The sequence below is a fragment of the Euwallacea fornicatus genome, chromosome 13 (genome assembly GCF_040115645.1).
Source record: "Euwallacea fornicatus isolate EFF26 chromosome 13, ASM4011564v1, whole genome shotgun sequence".
NCBI classification, from domain to species: domain Eukaryota; kingdom Metazoa; phylum Arthropoda; class Insecta; order Coleoptera; family Curculionidae; genus Euwallacea; species Euwallacea fornicatus.
In genome coordinates this window covers 2,872,907-2,893,545 of record NC_089553.1, presented here as the reverse complement: position 1 = coordinate 2,893,545, position 20,639 = coordinate 2,872,907, and the positions used below count along the sequence as shown (strand labels likewise).

The 20,639-nt window shown below is 36.5% G+C and overlaps 4 protein-coding genes across 7 annotated transcripts in view; 1 reads left to right on the top strand and 3 right to left on the bottom strand.

The window, feature by feature from the left end:
- LOC136343025 (protein YIPF6) overlaps positions 1–5,223 on the bottom strand; it is a 48,647-nt gene extending 43,424 nt beyond the window's left edge. The window contains exon 1 of the mRNA XM_066289391.1: positions 4,348–5,223. The gene's annotated coding sequence lies outside the window, so the exon portion shown is untranslated. The remainder of the gene's footprint in view (positions 1–4,347) is intronic.
- Positions 5,224–5,362: 139 nt separating this feature from the next.
- On the bottom strand, positions 5,363–8,888 carry CycA (cyclin A). The gene is made up of 5 exons (XM_066289359.1): positions 8,585–8,888; positions 7,374–7,614; positions 6,533–7,185; positions 6,281–6,478; positions 5,363–6,228 (listed from the first exon to the last, which is right to left on the bottom strand). Exons 1-5 carry the CDS (start codon positions 8,744–8,746, stop codon positions 6,115–6,117), a joined length of 1,368 nt encoding a protein of 455 aa, XP_066145456.1. The 5' UTR covers positions 8,747–8,888; the 3' UTR covers positions 5,363–6,114.
- Positions 8,662–20,639, bottom strand: part of LOC136342981 (uncharacterized) — a 35,335-nt gene continuing 23,357 nt past the window's right edge. Inside the window, exon 13 of the mRNA XM_066289304.1 lies at positions 8,662–8,772. The gene's annotated coding sequence lies outside the window, so the exon portion shown is untranslated. The remainder of the gene's footprint in view (positions 8,773–20,639) is intronic.
- The window catches only part of LOC136342983 (uncharacterized), a 30,174-nt gene continuing 19,016 nt past the window's right edge, over positions 9,482–20,639 (top strand). Inside the window, exons 1-3 of one of the 4 annotated variants that reach the window (XM_066289312.1) lie at positions 9,483–9,793; positions 15,655–15,831; positions 19,405–19,547. In XM_066289312.1, the coding sequence (XP_066145409.1) occupies positions 19,417–19,547 (131 nt within the window). In that variant the 5' untranslated portion in view covers positions 9,483–9,793; positions 15,655–15,831; positions 19,405–19,416. Of the gene's footprint in view, positions 9,794–15,654; positions 15,832–19,389; positions 19,548–20,639 lie in introns of all 4 variants that reach the window. The other 3 variants (XM_066289314.1, XM_066289313.1, XM_066289311.1) reach the window with 3 other exon arrangements.

Genomic DNA, 20,639 nt, shown 5'->3' with positions numbered 1-20,639 from the left:
TTACATCTTGACGGACTTGTCTCATTCTGGCACAAAGTTCATCTCAACTTCAAGGGCCTTGTTTTATAAACTCTATTTTTTACCACTCCTCGCAAATGATGGGGATGTCTCAAGTTAAACTCCGCAGCTACTTCTTTGCTACAACGAGCGTGATCACAGAACAACCGGATTATTTCGATTTTTTCTCTTAAACTCAATGGCACTTTAACTCTGAGTTTATTGCGTTAAGTTCTGATTAACGACCGCAAAGTTTAATCTGATCGATATTTAACACCTGTTTCACATTTCGGTACATAAGATTAAAATAACATTCTAAACAACTTTTTCTAACAATTTTTTTCGATATCTCCAATGCGACGCAACATATCGAGAAATCATCCTGTATGTGAATTTGTATTAGGCGCAGTTTGCGCTTCGGATATCAGTTGAGTATCTTAAAAAATGCAACTCATTAACCTGTAGAGACTGTGCAAAAACTCAAATCTGTACCCCTTCAAATAACGAAATTATAGAGGTGTCTTCATCTTAAATGCGACACACTGTAGATGTCCGGCGTTACGTCGTCACAGGCCCTAAACGGAATTGATCGTGCAATGTTGCATTTCAATCTTTGCGCCTCGGTGTCTCAGAATCTCCGAACAACAACGATGGTGTGTGCCAGTTTAGTTTCCGGAATATACGTAGAATCACCATTTAAGTGTATTTTGCAAATTGAATTATCTTGGAAGAAGGAGCTGCAAACCGAACGTGCGGAATTTTTACAGTCGTGAGGGCTTACGTCTATCGATTTCAGGAGATTCCCATGCTAGACATTCTTGTCTTGGTCGCATTATACTGTTGCATGCACAAAGAAGTTCAATGGGAAATTGCATTGCAATAATTTTCCCATTCTCATTCCGCTTCTATTACGATAAACACACGATTTTACATTAATTATTTATAACTAAGCGACAAGGCAAAAAATCCAATTATTACCGCACGGCACGGCTTCATTTTTCCTTTATTAGAGGTAACAATAGGCTTTTTTCCGAATCGAAACGAAAATTAATAAGCCGTTTGAGAACGCTTCCTAGGCTCTTTTAAAAGTCAATAAACCGAAGAACACAATGGCCGTATATACGACAGAGTAAACCCGACCTAGCGGGATTTCGCTCTTCAATTAGATATAAATTCATAAAAAAAGACAGGTTGCAGACGTAGGCACCATCTCGTTTGTACGCCCTTAATTAGGCATTAGTTCCAGATTTTTCAATACTCGCACGAGAAAAAATAACCCGAGAAATGCCATTATGTCTGACTACGCTTCGCTATGGCAGACACCGGGTCTCAGATCAGGCCTGCTTGCCGGCCATTCGCTGCATTCTTTCCCCAAATTGTAGAGACGGTCTTTTTTTTTACGATGATCGCTTGTTTTAGCGATGCAACATCTTAGTGTACAGAGGCGGAGCAATATAAGTATTTCCTCTTTATCTTGATGGTTCACTATAACAGAAAAAGTGAACTTCAAGACTTCTACCACAAGCAGTTGTTTCGCATTTTGAGTTCCGTTTGAACTACTAAAATGATTAACCGTGAACAGTCCTCGTGCCTTCCCTTGCTTTTGCTTACTGGTCTGAATGAGACGGTTGATTTTTCTTTAAGGCGCTGTCCTTACATTTCAGCTAAAACTCAGCCGCATTACGTACATTTTGTCTTACGGTATTATGGAATGCCTCAGAGCTCCGCCCCTGCATATTCGGGGCTGGCCGCCACCCAGGTGTTCCGTGAGTTCGTTTGTTATCCCGAAGTTTGTTAATGACGGCGCGATGAGTGCCTTTGTTCATCGGCATGATCGCCAACATTTAAGAGCCCCCGTCCCCCTAATAGACAACTGTAATTAATTAGCCCCGCAATGCGATTCTTAATTTTCTCGATGACTTGAAAAGTTCCTCTAAAAAGCGTCAAATTTTTTAAAGTTCGGTTTACCAGACTCACTAATGGAGATATTATAAGGTTGAGTAGTGGACACCTTAAGTTTCGGAATGTTCTCGGGCCGCCTTCGTGGTGGCCCATCCGTGAAGGGGAAAGGGGGGCCTAATGAGGCCCCTACAAATCAATCAGCGCATCAACAGACGTTAAGTCTAGCGAAATCTAGAGTCCGAAATTCGCGAATTTAAAACCTGCCAATTTAGGATCGTTTCATGCGGATGATAATTCCATATTCCCGCTAAAAATGGTCGCAATAATGACGAAAAATAAAAAGATGTTACGAAGGGCAAACCTGCAATTTACTATCCTTTCGGGGATTTTTAGAGCTCATTAAAGACGTAACAGCATTATAAATAAAATCATTGGGAGAACACCGATCTGGCCGGGTATTATGGTGTTGTCATTATTTTTAATATCACTCAAAACCCGCGGACAAATGGTCTGGAAATTACATGGTAGCCTCCCCATTTATTTCGAGGCTTAATGTGGGAATTATAATAATATGAAGGACTGACACAAATTTCTCATGGATTTCAGTTGGAAAAAAGTTACTTTTATGACCGTTCAAAATCAACAAGAAGAGGAATTATTTTCCTTTTTAATATCGAAAACTTCGGCAAAAATTGGTCAAAGAAATAGCAAAGCATGCGGGTGGCGCTTGGGGCTCCCTGGGAGGTTCGAATGGTATCCGGTGCGGCGGTCCGGCCGTGTCATTACTGGGTTCGTTAAAAAGAGCACTTAACTTAGAAATAGGTCCTTCACAACCAACTGACAGGTCCGATAGCTTTGTTTTTCGGCCGCCCGTCGTAAAATTCTTACAGGTATACTAATCAGTCCCGTTCCACCCTGATACGTATTATTTTTCTGGTTTCTTTCTCTCTCAATCCGTCTCTTTCCTTAAAGAAGGTGGACTGAATAGCGGCCGAACAATAATTAACACCAAATACATTTCATTTTTGTAAGATGAGTAATTGTTTTATTATTTTCCAAAGAAGACATTTTTAACACTTTCATTCTTTAATTCAGTTATATGGGCTTATCTGAGAATCAACATTGGGTTGATGAACTGGGACATATGATAACACCACCGAACGTAACAATCACAGAAAGTTCAGTTGGGCGCGGCACTTTGATATAGCCATTAAATCTAAGCCGATAGCGCCCGAAAAGAGCCTGGCGAATTCGTGAACCCATCGCTTATTGTGGCTCACCTTTATCATCCGATAGCAGGCTTGAGTAAGTAAAGTTGGTACTTCCAGTGAGTGCCCAAGGAAAGAGGTAGTGACAGTTGCGTTATCAAGGAGGTATTCGGGCGTTTAGCTAAATGACTTTCTGTAACCTCTGATGCTTGGAGATTTTTATGCAAAGCAGGCATAATGGGGATTTAAACTTTTTTCCAAATAGATATCGAACGGAAGAATGAAAATCAAATAACGAACAGACCAGATTTCTGCATGTCATGATTTAGAAAAATGTTACAAATTAAGGTAGCCGACTAGAAAATGCATGTATCCACACTGCTGGAACCAAAAATATATAAAAGAATATAATGCTCGCAAAACGCAACTTCAATCAAACGACTACTACGTAAGAGGTCAAAGAACCAAAAAGTTAATTGAAAGATAGACAAAGGTGATGAAATGGCTTTGGCAGTACCAGAGTGGTGAAAAGGAACCAAGGAATGAAAAAAGGACTAGAGTTTGCAGTCGGACGATGTTTCTGGACGCGCTTCAACCACACTCTATGCCAGGGTGTCCAAGATCGCTTTTGAGCCAGTTCACATGCTTAGGAACATAGTTTACTCTATATCTCGTTACGAAAACGCATATTTTGTAAATTAAATACAAGTCTTAAGGTACCAGTAACAAGTTCATCGTAAAGAAAAGCACGCTGTGTAAGTAACTGTGTTTTCTTTTCAATTGGCGGCTAGTGTACATAAAAAGGTATAAATTGTGGCGCCATCTATCGAAAACGTATCCAAAGTAGGAGAAAAGACCGTTACCTGTCTTTAGCATCAGGTGGCAGGACGCGATGAAATCTAAATTTAGTTTTGTATTGTTAATAATCTGAAAATTTTTTTTTAAATATAACGCTTTGATCATTTTGTCGTTGAAATCGAAATGGTTTTTGTTTCCAGAGCAACCAATGTTTTAACAAAACGGATGAAATGTTTGCAGATCTCATGCTACGCTAGTTGAATGAGAAAACATTTGAGAAGAAACAAGAAATTATAGGGCAACTAAAGGATGAAGATTGTCAGAATTTGAGCTACTGCTATTTTCTTAAATTTAAATTATCATTTCACCCAGTAGCTTCCTCTTTGCAGTCAATTGTTTCTCTGAACGAAAAGTATACTATAATGCAATAATGTGAACTTACCTTCTTTATATACTAGGTTGAACAGGCTAGCGTGTCACACAAATAATTAATTATTTTCAAAAGTTCAAAAGCGCATTTAATTCATTAACATTCACTAAACAATACCCCGAATAATCGAGACTGGCACTACAAACAACTTAGACTAAAACTAACATAAAACAATTGAAAAGATGGCGGATATTTTTCATCAACCAATCAAAAGTCAAGAGTCCCTAGCATGTAACAATGCTGACAAACTTCCTTCTAACTCTGCGATATATGCAACCAAAAACATCATAAATACAATCTTTAGTGTATATATATAATTATTATTGTAATACCGAAATACAATTAGGACCTTTTGCGACTATATAAAAAATCCACCACTTTCATAATTGAAATAAATGATATGGTTGTAGACGATAAAAATAACATTCAACCTACAACAAACTCTTATCCGTATAATTTTTTCTAGGCTTAGTATATAAAACAATAATTAACTGATATGCAATAAGCAGTTAAATAAAAAAAAAACGTACAATATAATACAATAATCAGCATAAACAAAACACAGACGCAGATAAAAATAAATAGCCAGTTTTTCATCATCTAATGAAAATTGTGAACCCCCCACGTGACAATGCAAAATGCGCTTGTTAATCCTGACTTCAACCTAAAATGCAATGAACGCACTACGTGTTGCCTACTCAGAAGCAGATATTTTAATTTATGTTTGTATTGGAATGGTGCTTTGGATTCCTCAAGGATGTTCTATTCTAACCAATTAGAAGGCTCGAAACGCTATGAAAACATCAAGAGTGGTTCGATAGTTTTTTTGTTATGGAAATATGAGCCGAATAAAAATTTTAACACGTATCAAATTAATAGCCATTCAAACTCCATACGTGACAATATTGCCCGATTCAAACAATCCACAATATATAAATCTTTCTTTTCCCTACCAAAATATGACCGCAGAAGGTTCCTCGAAGATGTTTTATTCTAACAAATACTGAGGAATGTGGAAAGAGCTAAAAAAAGTCGAAAACGGTGGTTTTATTAAGTTTTTTAAATGGCAATACAAGGCCCACAAAAACCTCTTATCTTAGCTTAAAAACTAAACAAAAATAGCTACTAAAATCGAGTAGAAACAGGTATAAAAATGCAAGGAAATGCCCACACTGTACATTGCCACATTTGGCGACTAAAAGAAATATTAATAAAAATAAAACATATACACAAACTTATCCTTTAAAGTCTTACAAGGCACAGTAAACACCCACGCGGTTAATACATCTATTAACGGAACAGGTATCTATATGCTGCTCCAACTTACTAAAAATCGGCCGATGCCATCGCAATCAATTATTTTGTCCCTATCTAAATAACAGACAGTATCAGTAGCCGAAGTTGTCATTGTCCGATATTTATAAAGGGTTAATGCAATTCATTGCTAAGGCAGCGTCCGATTTTTAACAAGTTTTAAGAGCATATAGATTATTAATGTATATTTCTTTTTGGGTTTTAAGGAGGGCATCCACGACAATTTTGAGATTGCGCTTGTCCCTAAATAGCGATTAGAAAATTTTAGCATTGTTCCACCAAGATAGAAAATCAATTCCGCGTGATCAAAAACGGCCAAAAATATGTGTAAGGGGTCCTAACTGGTCTAATACGTATATTTCTGACCGTATCTTCGAACCAAAAATTGATTTTCCTCTTAGTTGGAAAAGATCTAAAATAACTTTTTTTAAAGTATGACATGCACTAATAAATGACCACTGGACCTTACATCTTTAAAGCTAAGAATTGATTAATGGGTGGAGCGACGGTCTGGGACACATGTAGGTATTTCTGAGACTTATATTTGTCTTGGATGGCGTGTTGTGGTCGAGACGGAGCCTAAAATCGTAATGTAATATAATCAGGCAAAAAATGCTTTCCTAATATTTACAGAAAGAAAAACTTGGTACAGGAAATGAAGACATTGAGTCAAATCGGACACTTTGTAGCCAGTGTTGTTGGCAAAATCCACAGGCCATACAGTCTGTTCTAAAGCGAGCTGGGCCAAAATTAAAGCACTGGCTGAGAGCTGGCTGGGCAAAAACTCTAGATACCTTTCTCCTTCAAGCATGGATAGTTCACAAAGGTACTACATGAACACAGAAGAATTAGAACTATCACAAAATCTCCAAATTAAACTCACCAAAGCCAAGAACTTAGTCTTTTCCTCAATTTTGTTAATGGTGCACATAGCAGTGACAAAAGTCAGAGGCGTAGCCGCAGACAAATCAAATCCCAGCACCTTTACCACGAGATGTTCCATGCGGACCACTTGTCTCTTTGTATATGTGTCGTCCGTAATGTAAACAAACTCCCCAATATCCGGAGGATAAATTTCTTCGTATTTCGAAGCTAAAAACATGGCCGCAGTGCCCACAAGTTGAAGCTTAGCTCTCACCACCGACATATAACTAAGGAATCGGTCAATGTAGTTTACAGCCAGATATAAAGTTTCCGTATGCAATTTATATTCTTCCGCTACTTCCACAAGCCAATCGACCAATATTGTACGCATAGAAGCAGTGACATCAGGTTGTTTCTTCATATAACCAGACTTAGCCCGATTCCGCATCTCATGAGCCCTCAAATACTGATAAATTTCTGGGAAGTACTCAGTGACCGCAAAAAAGTCCCCATTCTCATCATCACTTTTGGCCAACTGGGAGATGTTTTCTTTACAGTCAATTTCAAAAGATTTCTCAATACTCATAGGGCTCAGTGGTGATGGTTTAGGAATAAGTCCCAAACGTTCCATTTCAGCCACCTCAGTTTTGGTGACAAACTTTTCTTCAGTTCCTATTGAAGAATATTGAAAATAGTAATTTACCATAATTAATAAATTACTTGAGAGTAATATAATCAACTTTTATGAGAAATTCAACTATGCCATCAATTTATTTCTCATGATCAAATTTATTTAATATTTTAAAGTAGTCCCTACACAATAGTAAAATGAAACATGATTATTTGTATATTAAACCAACCTTTATATATATTGCAGGTGCTCTTAGCTTTAAGTCTCTCATCAATCCTGGCACATTTGTCTTCATAGGTGGAGTCCTCATATACTTTAAAAGCCTCAAATTGGGCCACAGGAATAATAGGATTGACAATATTTTTTAGAGTGTCTGGCTCTACAACTCGCTCTCTAAGAACCTGGTGGCTGTTCTCTTTCTTTAGGACATGATTTTCCTTGCATTTTATAGTCTTTGATTTACCAAAGGTCTGGAATAGGAATAAAGGAGCTACTGATATTTTTCTTGTGTAATTAATTATAATTTTTTGATCCATTCGAGGCTAATGCCATATGCTTTGGAAAAAACCAATTAAGCTTGAATGCTGTACCTAGAGGATTTTTTCTTCTATAGCTTTGAGTGAGGTGAATATAATTTAGTACTTTAATAAATGCTTCTTCTGTAATTAAATTAATTAGTGCCTCATTAAAAGAAATGAAACTCCGTCCTGGTAAAGTTGTCACCACTTTCACTTGAAAATGGTTGTCAACGGAATAGCATCAGATGTCATCTCTTTGTTACCATTTCTATCAAAAATGTCACCCTATACAGAAAGGGTAATTAAAAATGTTAAGAAAAATGATAACAAATTTTTCATTTTTGAGTTAGTAATAAAATACAATAAAAAAAATTAGTAATGTAAACCCCACATTAGAAAATTCATATTTAAGAACAGATTTTACAGAATAAGCTACTTTTTTCTAATTCAAAACATAATTCACTCCTGCAAACAGGCATAAAAAAACTTTTGGCTTATAGTTAAACAAATACCTAATATAATTCCACCACATTCAAAAACACAAGAGGCATTTATTTTGTTACATGTTCATAGAGTTTTTTCACCTTATAAGGAATATTCGATGGACCTTAAAAAGCCTCTTATAACTCTTCATAGTTTCACTTCAAAGGTATGGGATGACATTTCAAACTCCAAGAAATACAGAGATATATCTTTCCCAAAGTTTATGACTGCTTAATTTTAAATGTTAATTTTCAATATCTTTAACTTTTTCCTTGGATTTTTCAACACAATGTCATGGTACCAATGCCCTGCTTTTACGAGGCTTATTTGTTGGCACAAATGCAGTCTTTTAATTACTAAAACCTAAGATTACAGCCTCCAATAAAATCTTGCTTAATTCACTCTGAATATATTTGTTCTATAACGCAAAAGTTCTCACCTGCTTATTTCTACAAGCTTCAGAAGTATTTTCGACATTGCCGATATTCAACTGCCCTAAAACGGACCTTTTCTGGTTCCCTCCATCACTGCCCGCAGCCAGTTTGCTCCTGGCTTGAGGCAACTGGTTTTCCCGATCCTGGTGGATTCTGACTGTCGCCATGGTCGACCAATATGTGCACGATATCACTGGAAAATGCAATTAAGAAATTTATTATGAAATCAGATCAAACTCCGATCAAACGAAACGGAAATGGCCGTTACTACAGAGTAAAAAGACAAAAGCGAGCCAACGGCCGCACTAGACAAATAACAAGTGACTTTGAAATGACGTTAATGACAGAGGTCTGTGGGTTCTAAATAGAGGAAAAGAGTGTGATCGACTATCAAAAAGGGCAACAAAACGTAGACTATGTGAAGATTGTAGATAATAGTTATTTATCTACAATTTAAACACAATATTGTTGTTTAAATAATTTGCAACGGTTTAAAGTGAGTTTAAAATTCACAAAGTTCACAACAACAATCACATTAACTATAGAACAAATTTTAACCAATGTGAGAGGCAAGTCCACGTTTTTTCCTTTTGAAACTAATAGACTACGTCGAAAATCTCCATAAAGATTTAGAAAAAATATGTGAAAAATAATTAAATTAAAACATTATTTCATAATTTGAAGTCATACTCAGTACGCTTCATATTTTTTGAAACCTTAAAATCATATTTAATTTTTTAATTCTAATAGAGCCCCAATTGCAGGATTTGCAATTCTAAAGTTTGGCAAGGTAGTTCTTAGTGAGGACGCTGATGGTCTGAAAATGCAAAGATATTGGGCCTGTCCGCTGCTGAAAACAGGTGAACTAACAACATCGAACAGGTAATCAGCAAGTTGGCTGTTGGCACCAAAGAAGAGGGGAACAAAATCCGCGTGTAAACTCATGCCAATGCCTTCTTCAGACTCTTCAAAGCTCAGTTCACGTTTTCACGGCTGTTGCTGCTGTTAAAGCACTCGGTGCCGCTTTTAAATTGACTTTCGTATTCATCAAAGCGGTTTTCCCCGAAGGGAAAACTTCACCGGTATCGATAAAACAGATGAATTTTGCTACCCACCGGATATATTTGTTGTGCGCTTTTGACGATTCAGTTTGAAATTTTTGCCTTACCCTATAGTGTTTTGATTTGATGAGTGTGCACGAGTTTATATAAACGGTAAGTACCCAAAATCACTAAATTTAGGTACTATACAGGATTAGTTACACAACCTGGTCATTAGAAAAATTTTGACTTCCCACTATTGTAGCCCAATGACATTTGGTTTCAGGTTAAAATCAACCATTTTGAATCCAAGTAAAACATTTTGAAAATGGCGGCACTTCCGGTTGTGCCGGAAGTAGCTATCAATTTCGTTATTTTAAACAGAATTTGGTAATTTTTTGTAATTTTCGGATTTCTTGTTAAAATTTAAGGCCACTTTATGTAAAGTATATTATGTGTAAAATTTGCCGTTTCTGAGTTATACTGGAAAATTTTTAAATTATGACAGCTGCGGAAATCGGTATTGTGCGCCACTCGTAGCGATTTTAAAATTTATGTTCTAGGGCTCGAAGAGGACCTAATAAACTACGTTTTGACACATTTTTATTTGACAAAAAGTCTTCCACAACACTTTTTTTGCCCAAAATCAGTCTTGGGAACCATAATAATATTTGAAACAGAACTCGATAGGCTCGGGAATGCTCTAAGATACGAGATGCCCCATTTAAAATAAACAAGTTATTGAGATTTGAAGTCATTCAACTTTAGAGACACGTTTCAGCGATTGTGGAAGACTTTTTGTCAAACTGAAATATATCAACACGTAGCTAATTAGATCTTCCTTGAGCCCTAGAATATCGATTCTAAAATTTGCAGCGGTTCGTGCACAATATCGATTTCCGCACCTGTCAGAATTTTCAAATTTTCCCGTATAACTCGAGAGCGATAAATTTTACATGTCAAACAATTTATATAAAGTGATCTTAAAATTTAACTAGATATGTGAAAACCAAAAAAAATGGATTTCAATTTAAAGTAACAAAGTTGGTAACTATTTCCGGTGTAACCGGAAGTGGTACAATGTGAAAAATATTTCACTGGGATTCAAAATGGTCAGTTCTAGTCTGAAACCGAGTTTCATTGAGCTATAGTAGTAGGAAGTTGAGAAATTTCTAATGGACGGGTTATTTGGCGAAACCTGTATACAGGGAGTTTCATAAATAGTTATTTGAGAATCTTCTGGGTAGTTAACCTTATGATAATTTCATTTTCGGATTACTCAGTCACTCAAAAATTATCCGTACATGCACATCTTTCTTGATACATTCATCGAACGCACACAGAGTGATATTGCATGCAATATTCTTTCTTGCAAACGCAGTTGTGGTATCAGATCATTCGTCTCATGTTTCGACCATTTTTTAAAATTATCTCACATGCTCATGCAGCATGCACCAGCCAACACCGACTGCATTCCAAAAAGTCCTTCTGGTCTCGTTCGGTGTACTGCTGCAGCAGCCCCAGGCCTCCTTCAGTGATGATAATGGTGTCCGCAATCTCGTTAGAAAGTGCTAATACCAATCATTCAAACTGATACATACATGTAGTGTCGAGACGAAATATAAACACCAAGATGGATATATGAATATTTTATTTTATTCTCATGCACCTACATGGTAATTTCAACATTATGCCTCTGATCTATCACGACATGCATACGAACACATAAATTCATCAAGAAACTGCTTAAATTAACATGTAAGGAAATAGTTTCATTATTAATTTCATCATCTTTCTTGCAATCGCACTTATTACAGTCTCAAGATCACGCTAGAGCGCATTTCGTCCCCCAAACCTTCATTGCTATTGCAATATGTGCATACAGAGTACCGCAGAAATGAGTATCGTAAATGCAGAGGCTAATAGACCAAATGATCCAAAAGAATTGTGATAAATATAGGTCCACAACAGCTCTTTGCTGGAAGGTAGGGCGTTCCAGTTTGCTTTAAAAAGTACAAAATTCTAGACTCCAAAACGCTTCAAACATTTTAACGACACTTTGAAGGTATTTTCAGCTACAAAGGATCCATCGTTTTCAAACAAAAAAAAGGCTGTTTACTTCCCCCAGTGACTTACATACTAATATGTCACGTGTTATTTTTGAAAAAAAAAATAGTGAGCGACCGTTTTTTGAAAAAAAAACATTATTTGGGTTTTCTCATGCAATCAACAGTTTTTTATACTAAAAATGTGTAATAATATGATAGTAAGCGCGCCACTGGGTAACTAAAAATATTTTTTCCTTGAATAATTGCGACCCTCAGAATTACCGATACCACAGCGTGATAAGACCAACATGTTACTGGACATTTTAAAAGAAGAATTGATACGTCCCTGTTTTTCGAAAATAAAAATTTTTAATTTCTTGAGATTCCTTTGAGAAAATCTCCCGAAAATGTTTCCCCCTTCATTGAGACCGTCGAAACCGTTGATGTTATTTAATTTCTTTAATTAGAATCAATTTGGCACCTTAAAATGTTTCAACAAAATCTTATTGCACTATCTAAAGTCGTTTTCAAGCAATTACAATTTTGCTTTTTTTTTTTTAAACTTTACCACCCCATGTTCCAGCAACGACATTTCAGCGCATGTCTATTAGGTTTTCTCCAATATTTTGTAAATATCGATTTGCGCCAACATTGACGGTGGTTATTTCTGAGACACCTTGTATAAACATACAAAGTGCATTTATCACTTTTTTTCAATTAGTTTTGATTCTATATTATATTATTTTCCAATTATGCATTTCCCAATAAATACCTCAGCAAACAGCACCAGAGACTGAAGAAAAAGAAATCAACAGTAATAGAAATAAGTGAAATGGAATTCTGATTGTGTGATTTGAAGTATGAACTTATACTTTGCTCAACTGAAGAAATTATTTGCAGCTTTATGGTTTTGCTACTTGATGGAATAAGTAAACAAAATCGATTTCAAACACAGGTGGTCATTAGAATATGCAGCACAGATTTCAGCATTGTCGTCCCTCGGGGTACCACTAAGTAGGTGCGTGGTGAAAGTGCGGACATTAACTAATTAATAGAATTAACTATTAGCTATAACATTGAATTTAAATAAGAACCCAAAATGAAAAAATAACAAATATTTTAGTTATTGAGTTTTTAACAAGTTTAAATAAATGTATGTTATACGTCTGAGACGGACCGTTAATTTTTTCTTTCCACTTTGTTTGGGAATCATGCCTCACACACGACCAGGCATTGTTTGACACTAATTAAAACTGGACTAAATCAAAAGAAAATAATTAAAATTCTTGAAAATCGCATATCACAACCTGCTGATTTCCATTTCCGTCATCCGAATTAACTAGGCCGCCGATGACCCGAAGGAAAAATGTCCTGCCCATCACCAGTTTGCGCGCACATCGGCCATCTTCCTTTGATACTCGAAGAACCGCTTTTTCTTTTTAAATTTTGGGGGTATGAGTGCGACAAGCGGCCTCTAAATTATTTATGAATGGAAAGTGAGTCACGAAGATCGAACCGCGAAAGTAATATGTGGAACCACTCCGTCTGAACTGAAGAAGCCGTATCTTTGTGTTTGGCAGATCGGAGAAGAGAAAATTGCTAATATTCGTCTGTCTAAAAATATGGCAAAACGATTTGTGCTGACAATGGGAGATTATTAATTTGCGATGATAATATGGACAATTGAAACGTGCCCAAGTATTATGGGGGTTTTCTAAAAAAGAATAAGAAAACATGCACGCCAATGGAGTTGGACGTCATATAGCGACTAATTATCGAAATATTAACTACATATATTGGGCATTTAGCACATTTTTAGAGACAGATTTAATTTTTTTATTTCCGGACAGGTAACACGTTCCAAAAATCTTAATTCAAAAATTTTGAAATTTTTTGGAATTCGGGTCCGTCATTGGAAAGTTGGCAAATTTCGAGTTTTTGACATTTCGATCGTGGTCATCAAAGCTTAAAAAATTTGAAAATGTCGAAAATTAAATTCAGTGGCTTTACTAGACATCAGGGACATCTCCACGAGGGACGCAATTGTAGAGCAACCTACATATACAAGGGTGTCCGTTTAACAGTCCCTCAGATTCGGCTCGGTTAATTTGTAATTTTATAAAAAATCAATTGTGGGGTTGTATATGAGACTAATTAAGGTAAATTTGACAATTAGTGACAACCCTACAGGGTGTCCCAAAAAAGCGGGAAGTTTTAAAGTGTAGTTAAAAAAAAAAGTATTTTCTGCACGTTTTCACGTGATAGAAACTTCTTTTGATCCTGCGATAGTTTCTAGATTATTTTTTAAAGAAATTTTAGATATTTGCAGTGCGTCATGAAATAATTAATATGGCGTTTAGCTTAAGTTAGATTTTGATGATTTTAGGATGGATTTTCTTGTAAGATCCTTTTAGGAGGCACAAGTGCTCGTTTAGGCATAAATATGTATAGGGTGTACCACAAACTTAATTTTCACTTTTTTTCTCACAGGATGTTGTTTTTATGACATCGGATGAAAGAAAATTCAGTTTTCTTTTTTTTTGTGTAAAATAATTTCATATGTATTTTAAAGTTAATGGAAATATTAATTATTTCAGGAAAACCTGCATTTCATGGCTAAACGCCTAATTGTTTAGCATGCGTTGCCATGGTTTCAAGGTTGTTTGTTTTAAGTTTTGACAGCTCATTCACCTCCTAACTAAGTTTTTTTACGCTAAAAGCGGGTTTTTCTACTTGTGATAAAATTATGTGCAGGTCATTTTTTCCCCTAAGACCCTCTTCTTTAAACGCTTCATTTCATAGTTATCAAGTCTTGTCCGTTCAAAACACTCCTCTAGACGGCTAAAGCTTCTTACATTACGTTGTCCTCCATTAAAAATGCATTATGCTGGGATGCTAATAAACAAATTCCATTTCATGAACAATTAAATATGTAAATCATACTAAGTTCTTGTTGAGTATATTTCATTTTAATGGCCAGTTTTAAAATAAATATATTTCGAAGGAACAGAAAACTGTAAATAAACTGTCAAAGCTTAAAACAAAAAAACATCGAAACCATGGCAACGCATGTTAAACACTTACATAGGCACGTGGCCATGAATACGGTTTTTCTCGAAATAATAAGTAAATCCATTAACGTTTAAGATGAATATGACATTATTTTATACCAAAATGAGGAAACTTAAATTTTCTTTCTTCTCGCGTCCATACACTTCCCTATTTGAAAAATTCAAGAAAATTTAAGTTGAAAAGTTGAAGTTTAAAGTTGTCATTGTAAATAATCTGTATGCGTTTTTGACGAAATGCGTATTCGTGCCTGATAACGTGATTTTACATGAGAATCCAAAAATTAACAAAATCTAACTTAGACTAACTGCGATATTAACTTTTTTATGATGCAGTGAGAGTGTCTTAAATGTCTTTTTAAACGTCACAGGTTCGACTCACTGCATCTTAGGGTTAAAAAAATCTGAGAACTAACCCAGGATCAAGAAAGGTAAAAAAAAACCGCAAATGTTCCTATTTGAAGAAATCGCACTGTATGACGTCCCGCTTTTTTGGAACACTCTGTCGGGTTGCAAATAATTTTAAGATTTAACCTCGTTAACTTCACATACATCCCCCTAATTGATTATTTTAAGAAGTCACAAATACGCCCATAGAAGTCCGAGGGGCTGCTAAAACGGTCACTCTATATTATCCTTAATTCGGGGATTGAATGTATTAAACATTTTTCATTGCTTAAAACGCAACTGAAGACCTCGAATTTGGCAAAAAAAATTGCCGAGTGTGTTAAAATATCAGAAAAAAACTTAGATAAAATGTCAGTAATCAGGAGTGTCCCCGCAAGGGTTGAAACTTGTGGAACAATCCATATTACTACAAGATTAGGGCTTTTAATGTCAAACAATAAGAATTTGAGTAGAAATGAAATGTTCTATTGTCTGAGAATGGTGCTTCAGCTACCTGAACACTGTTTTGCAGGCCCTGCTCAGCTTAAAGCAAATAAATGACGATGCAAAAACAGCGTACAGCGAGTGGCCGAGCGCTGATGATGGGGGCAGGCAACAAAGGTTCAACAACACCAACACCCAACAGCTGCAGCAGTATATTTCGCGTTTTTATCGACAATTTGAAGTGTAACTAAGGCCGGAAACACACGTGAGTTATTTTGTCCACCGAGCAAATCTGTGGAATTGCTCGTCTATGTGTTCTACGTGAGTCATCGTCCGTGAAGTCTCGGCACTTGGTGATGATTGGCGTCGTATCGGGCGTCGGCGCCTCTCCAATTAAGTCATAAATGTGGCACCTTGGTGAAGAGCTACCTGGCCACGGTTCTGTTTACTTTCAGTGGTGTAACATTTTCATTTTAGAAATAAAGATAAAAAAAAAAATAATAAAAACATTTATTTATATTTATTGTTGATTTCATGACCAGTTCACATCTCAGTCCAGTATGCCGCTGTCTTTGATTTCAGTTGACTTATTTTTTCATATTTTATAGCGGAACAATTTAGACAAGTTCCTGTTTAATTTCAGTGGCGTGGCACTTGTTACCTATCGAATTAAAGTCACCAATTCTATGGTTCGAGAAGTGTCCTTTCCCGATGTCATGGTTTAGGTACCCATGTGCCACAAAGAAACCAGTAGTGGTCACAGACCAAACATTCCATTTCCTTGTGTTAAATAATTGCCGTATTTATTAAATCGAATCTATTACCTGGACCGAGTTATTATATCACACTTAGGAATTGCGTAAAGCGGCGTACTCCAGTATGGTACTGACAGATGTTGCACGTGGGCCCCTTCAATTTGCGGCGTTTATATTATAGAAAGCAAAGTTTTAACATCAGTATTTAATACTTGGAAAAATTCGAGTACCTATAGAGCCGCAATGCAGAACTGGACAACAGTGCCCCTATACGTAAATCTCTTTCGCTGCAGTCTCCACGGTTCATTGAGTTCTCAAGAGGTTCGCATTGGCTTAACGAAATTTATGGTTTTCTGTGCTTCCTCTTGATTAGTTAATAGTCGGGTTTTATCTAAAAATTGCGTGTACACACTGTGTTTGTCTTGGAGATAATTTGGATGCAATAATCTCAATAAATAAAGCTTCATTAATAAGTTGTTCTGTAATCCATTGTGGCCCACAAATCAAAAGATTGTTCTCACCGTGGTAATAAGAAGAGCGATAATTTGCTCTTCTGCTGCAAAGTAATCTTTAGTACCATATTTACTCATCGATAATCCGGTAAAAATTTTTCGAGATTGGCTACGGTACAACCCATCCGACACAGTTAAGTAGGCATCCCTGGGTGTGCCTCATCTCCGAAGGCCAATTAGAAGGCAAATGGTCATTAAAAGAATCTTCTGCGGCTCTCAATAGGTGGTCGAGACCAAAGAACTTTTCTACCAGGCGCGTCTCTTTCATATGTTGGTCGGACGGGTCAGTTATCTTTTATTTATTATTTCTTTCGCTGAATGTTTTACATTATAGTTGCTTCTAGTGTGTCCTCGATAAATTACTGCCAATTAGACTCGGAATATACCACGTTTGTAGTTTATTAGCGCATGAAGTTGCTAATTTTAGTGGTAACAGTAGAGAAGATCAAATTGCAAGTTTGTCTGCTCCATATATTCTCTGTATCCAATTTGTTCGCGATGCCACAGAATTAGAATATTTTTCTTTAATCCTCGGGCAACAAATCCACGTTGTATCACTACTTTGAGTAAGTTTATTGTATTTAAGCGCATCAATGTTGTAATCTATTTGTTGTAACGGACCATTTGCGAGTTTATCGTCGTTACCAGAAGATGTTGGTCACGATTTTCGATTTCGAGTGGTTAGATTTTTCAATATTTGCGAAAACTGTGAAGCAAAATGGCAGGAAATTCCGATCATCAAATGGTTCAAAAAGGGAGTCAAAATTGTCGTGAGAAAAACCTAAAAGTTCTTACTTTCCTGCAATCAGAAATGTAGATAAATCACGATTCTGAGGATTTTCAGAAATGAAGAAATTGAGATTTTGGACTTCTAGCATTTGTACCGTATCCTTATGCTACGCCTATGTACATCTCCATTTCCCGGCAATATATCCGGCATGGCCGGATTTCAATATCCCTCGTTATCGAAAATATGTGCCCCTGTGCAATAAAACTTTCACCCTTTTTCTTGGTAAGAATTAGAATTTAAATACAACCCCGTTTCGCTGAATCGGTACAACTGCAACACCTCAATAAAAGATCAATCTCGCTATTCATCTACGTGTTACGCTTTAAAGATATTTATAATAAACCGTCACACAATTGTCTCTTGGCCGTAGTACCCCAATCTGTCTTAGCCCCCTGTTTTAGTACTTAAGAACTTTGCAGAACTCGTATGCAATTGGTGGTCTCGAACGATCGCGTTGACGTGTATTTCGTTAACCGAGTTATTCATTTTCGTAAAACTGATTGAGGGGCATTATTAAACAGTGAAATAAATTACTCTGTAAGTTGTTAATGAGTTTGCTGTTCCAGGATCCAGCATACTTTTGCAAAATTGCCAAACCAACAAAAAAAGAGATTTTGATTGGCAAATTATCCAAGGAAAGTAGTCAGGATCGTTGTCAATAAGTCTCAAAGTTGTTACTTTCCTGCGAAAAGAATTATGGGTACAAGCGTCACACAGTCAGGATTTTCCCTTTAAATTGCTAAGTTGTCACTACTGCAACTTGCAGGCTTTACTCTGAGCAAGCCCAAGTCAAAGTAAATCTTGGGAATTCATCCCGCTACTTCATATGGAATTCTTTGAAAATTCCCATGCTAACTGGGACTCCCTTCTCTCAACCAAAAGACTTGCTCGTGATAACTCAAACATTTGCGGTTTTTCTCCGTTTTTTTTTGATAAAGCACCGCCATTGTATACGCGCAAACAGTCATTAACTACTTTCAATAGATGTTCAATGAGAATCTGATAATTGTTTATGACCTTTCGAAATTCACATCGTCGGAGAAAGTAATTCATAAAAAGTGTTCCACTCTCGATGGATAATATCAACACTGTGTGGTATACACGTGTAAATGATGCGTTTCTTTGCCGCACCGATTAGGTTAGCAGGTCAGTTTCGTGATTTATCACGTAGAAGCGTTTAATGGTAGTTTGATATTATTAATACATATAATAAAAATGTCTTCAAGATTATAAAAGTGAACATTCAGCTATCTTCGAAGGTCGTTCTGCTGTCATCGTAGCCTCATTTTCTTGCATAGTTGTTCGAAATCGTTATTATCGCCGGCTCTTGGTCATGGTATAACGTTGCATATAAAGCATACCGTTACCTTTACTGAAGGTCTTCTGTATGTAAATGATTTAGTGATAATGCCAAACGACAGTGAGTAAATTGGTGCGATTATCAAGGAACTTTAAACGGGTACCTAATTTCGCAACTGCGGCGGTTTCTTTTATTTGTGGAGACGCGCTTCCACTTCAATTCAGATCAAAGAGAAAGTGATTCCTCAGAAATCGAATAATCTCTTATCTCGATTATTGGCGGTGAAAATCTAAACTGCCCATCAAGACACTGAAAAGGATCAATTGTGTATAAATGGCAAGAGAAAATGCGAGTTGGGACGATGGTTTTTCCTTTTTTCTCGGAATAATTAAAACGTGTTTTCAGTCTTATTTTATTGTTATGGCTTTAGCATAGTTTAGTCGCAGAAAAACTTCATTATCAGCAGTGTCGTTACTTTCAGCATGTCTCCGCCATGTTAGCCATGGAGTACGGTACCATCGGTATGGGGGTGATGCAGCACCACAAGTACGCCTATTCCACCATGTCCTCGGAGACCATCAGCGAGAGTTGTGGAAGTCGAAATAATCGAATAAGAACTGTAAGGTAAGCAGTCGTGTGGCGTTGTAATAATGCAAAAAATTAATTTTGATGAGTCATTTTCGTAGTAATGCGGGGCTGAGTTGGACAACTCAGTGTAGCATCACTGCAAAAAAAATTGAATTCCAACTTACGGATATTTAAACAAATGTTAAGCTGTGTTAATTGTAATGAGCCTCATTTGGGCGTGTTTCTACTCAAGAAAAACAGTTCAAATTCCCAGCGAGGTTTTGAGACGCCAAAATACTTTTGCACATTTCCTTTAACTTTTCACCGCAAAACTTGTGGGAAATTAAATGAAAAACTTCAACTGAAACCTGCAAAGTATCAAATGGCTGCAGCAGAACGTCACAAAATGGAGCGTGAAATTTGCCTGGACCAATCAGGAGCTTCCAATGTGACGTCGCCGGCCATTTAATCGAGAGAAATGCTGGTTGCTTGTATAGGATTGTTTCTCTCATTTCCAGGTATTAGATAAAAAGAGATATAAAAATACGCAGCAAGTTTTCAAAAAACACAATCCGCTTGATCATTTTCGATCCTTTTAAAATATTATCCGCATATAATCGTGAAATTTTTACGAAAAACCACCAGAAAGTGCAGACGTGTTCCAATATGGCGATAAAGAGTTCCAACTTTCCCATAATGGCTGAAACGTTTCCATTTTCGCCTTGCGTAGGCAACATGATGAAAAAAACAAAACGCAACTCTCACTGCAGCTGCTGTAGCAAGAATGAGTTCCCGATAAAAAAAAAAAGAGAATCGAAACGCTATTAAAAAAAACCAGAGGCGTAACAAGGAGGGAGAAAGAACAGAAAAAAAATTAAAGAAAATTCTCATTTACTAAAGGTTAACTACTAAGAAAATACAGGGCATTTCAAAAAGGTGGCACCAAACTAGGGGAGGGTATAGAGAGCATTGCGGCACGAAATTTTTGCATAGATACCCCTAGTAGAAAATGAGCCGGTTTGGCTTTGGAGCAATTTTCGTCCGATAACGTAATGTTTTCTTCGTTGACACTAAAACACGTCGATATTTAAGTAATTTCTAGGAAAAACAACGCAAAAATAGTGAATTTACAATAATGGTTTAAAATAG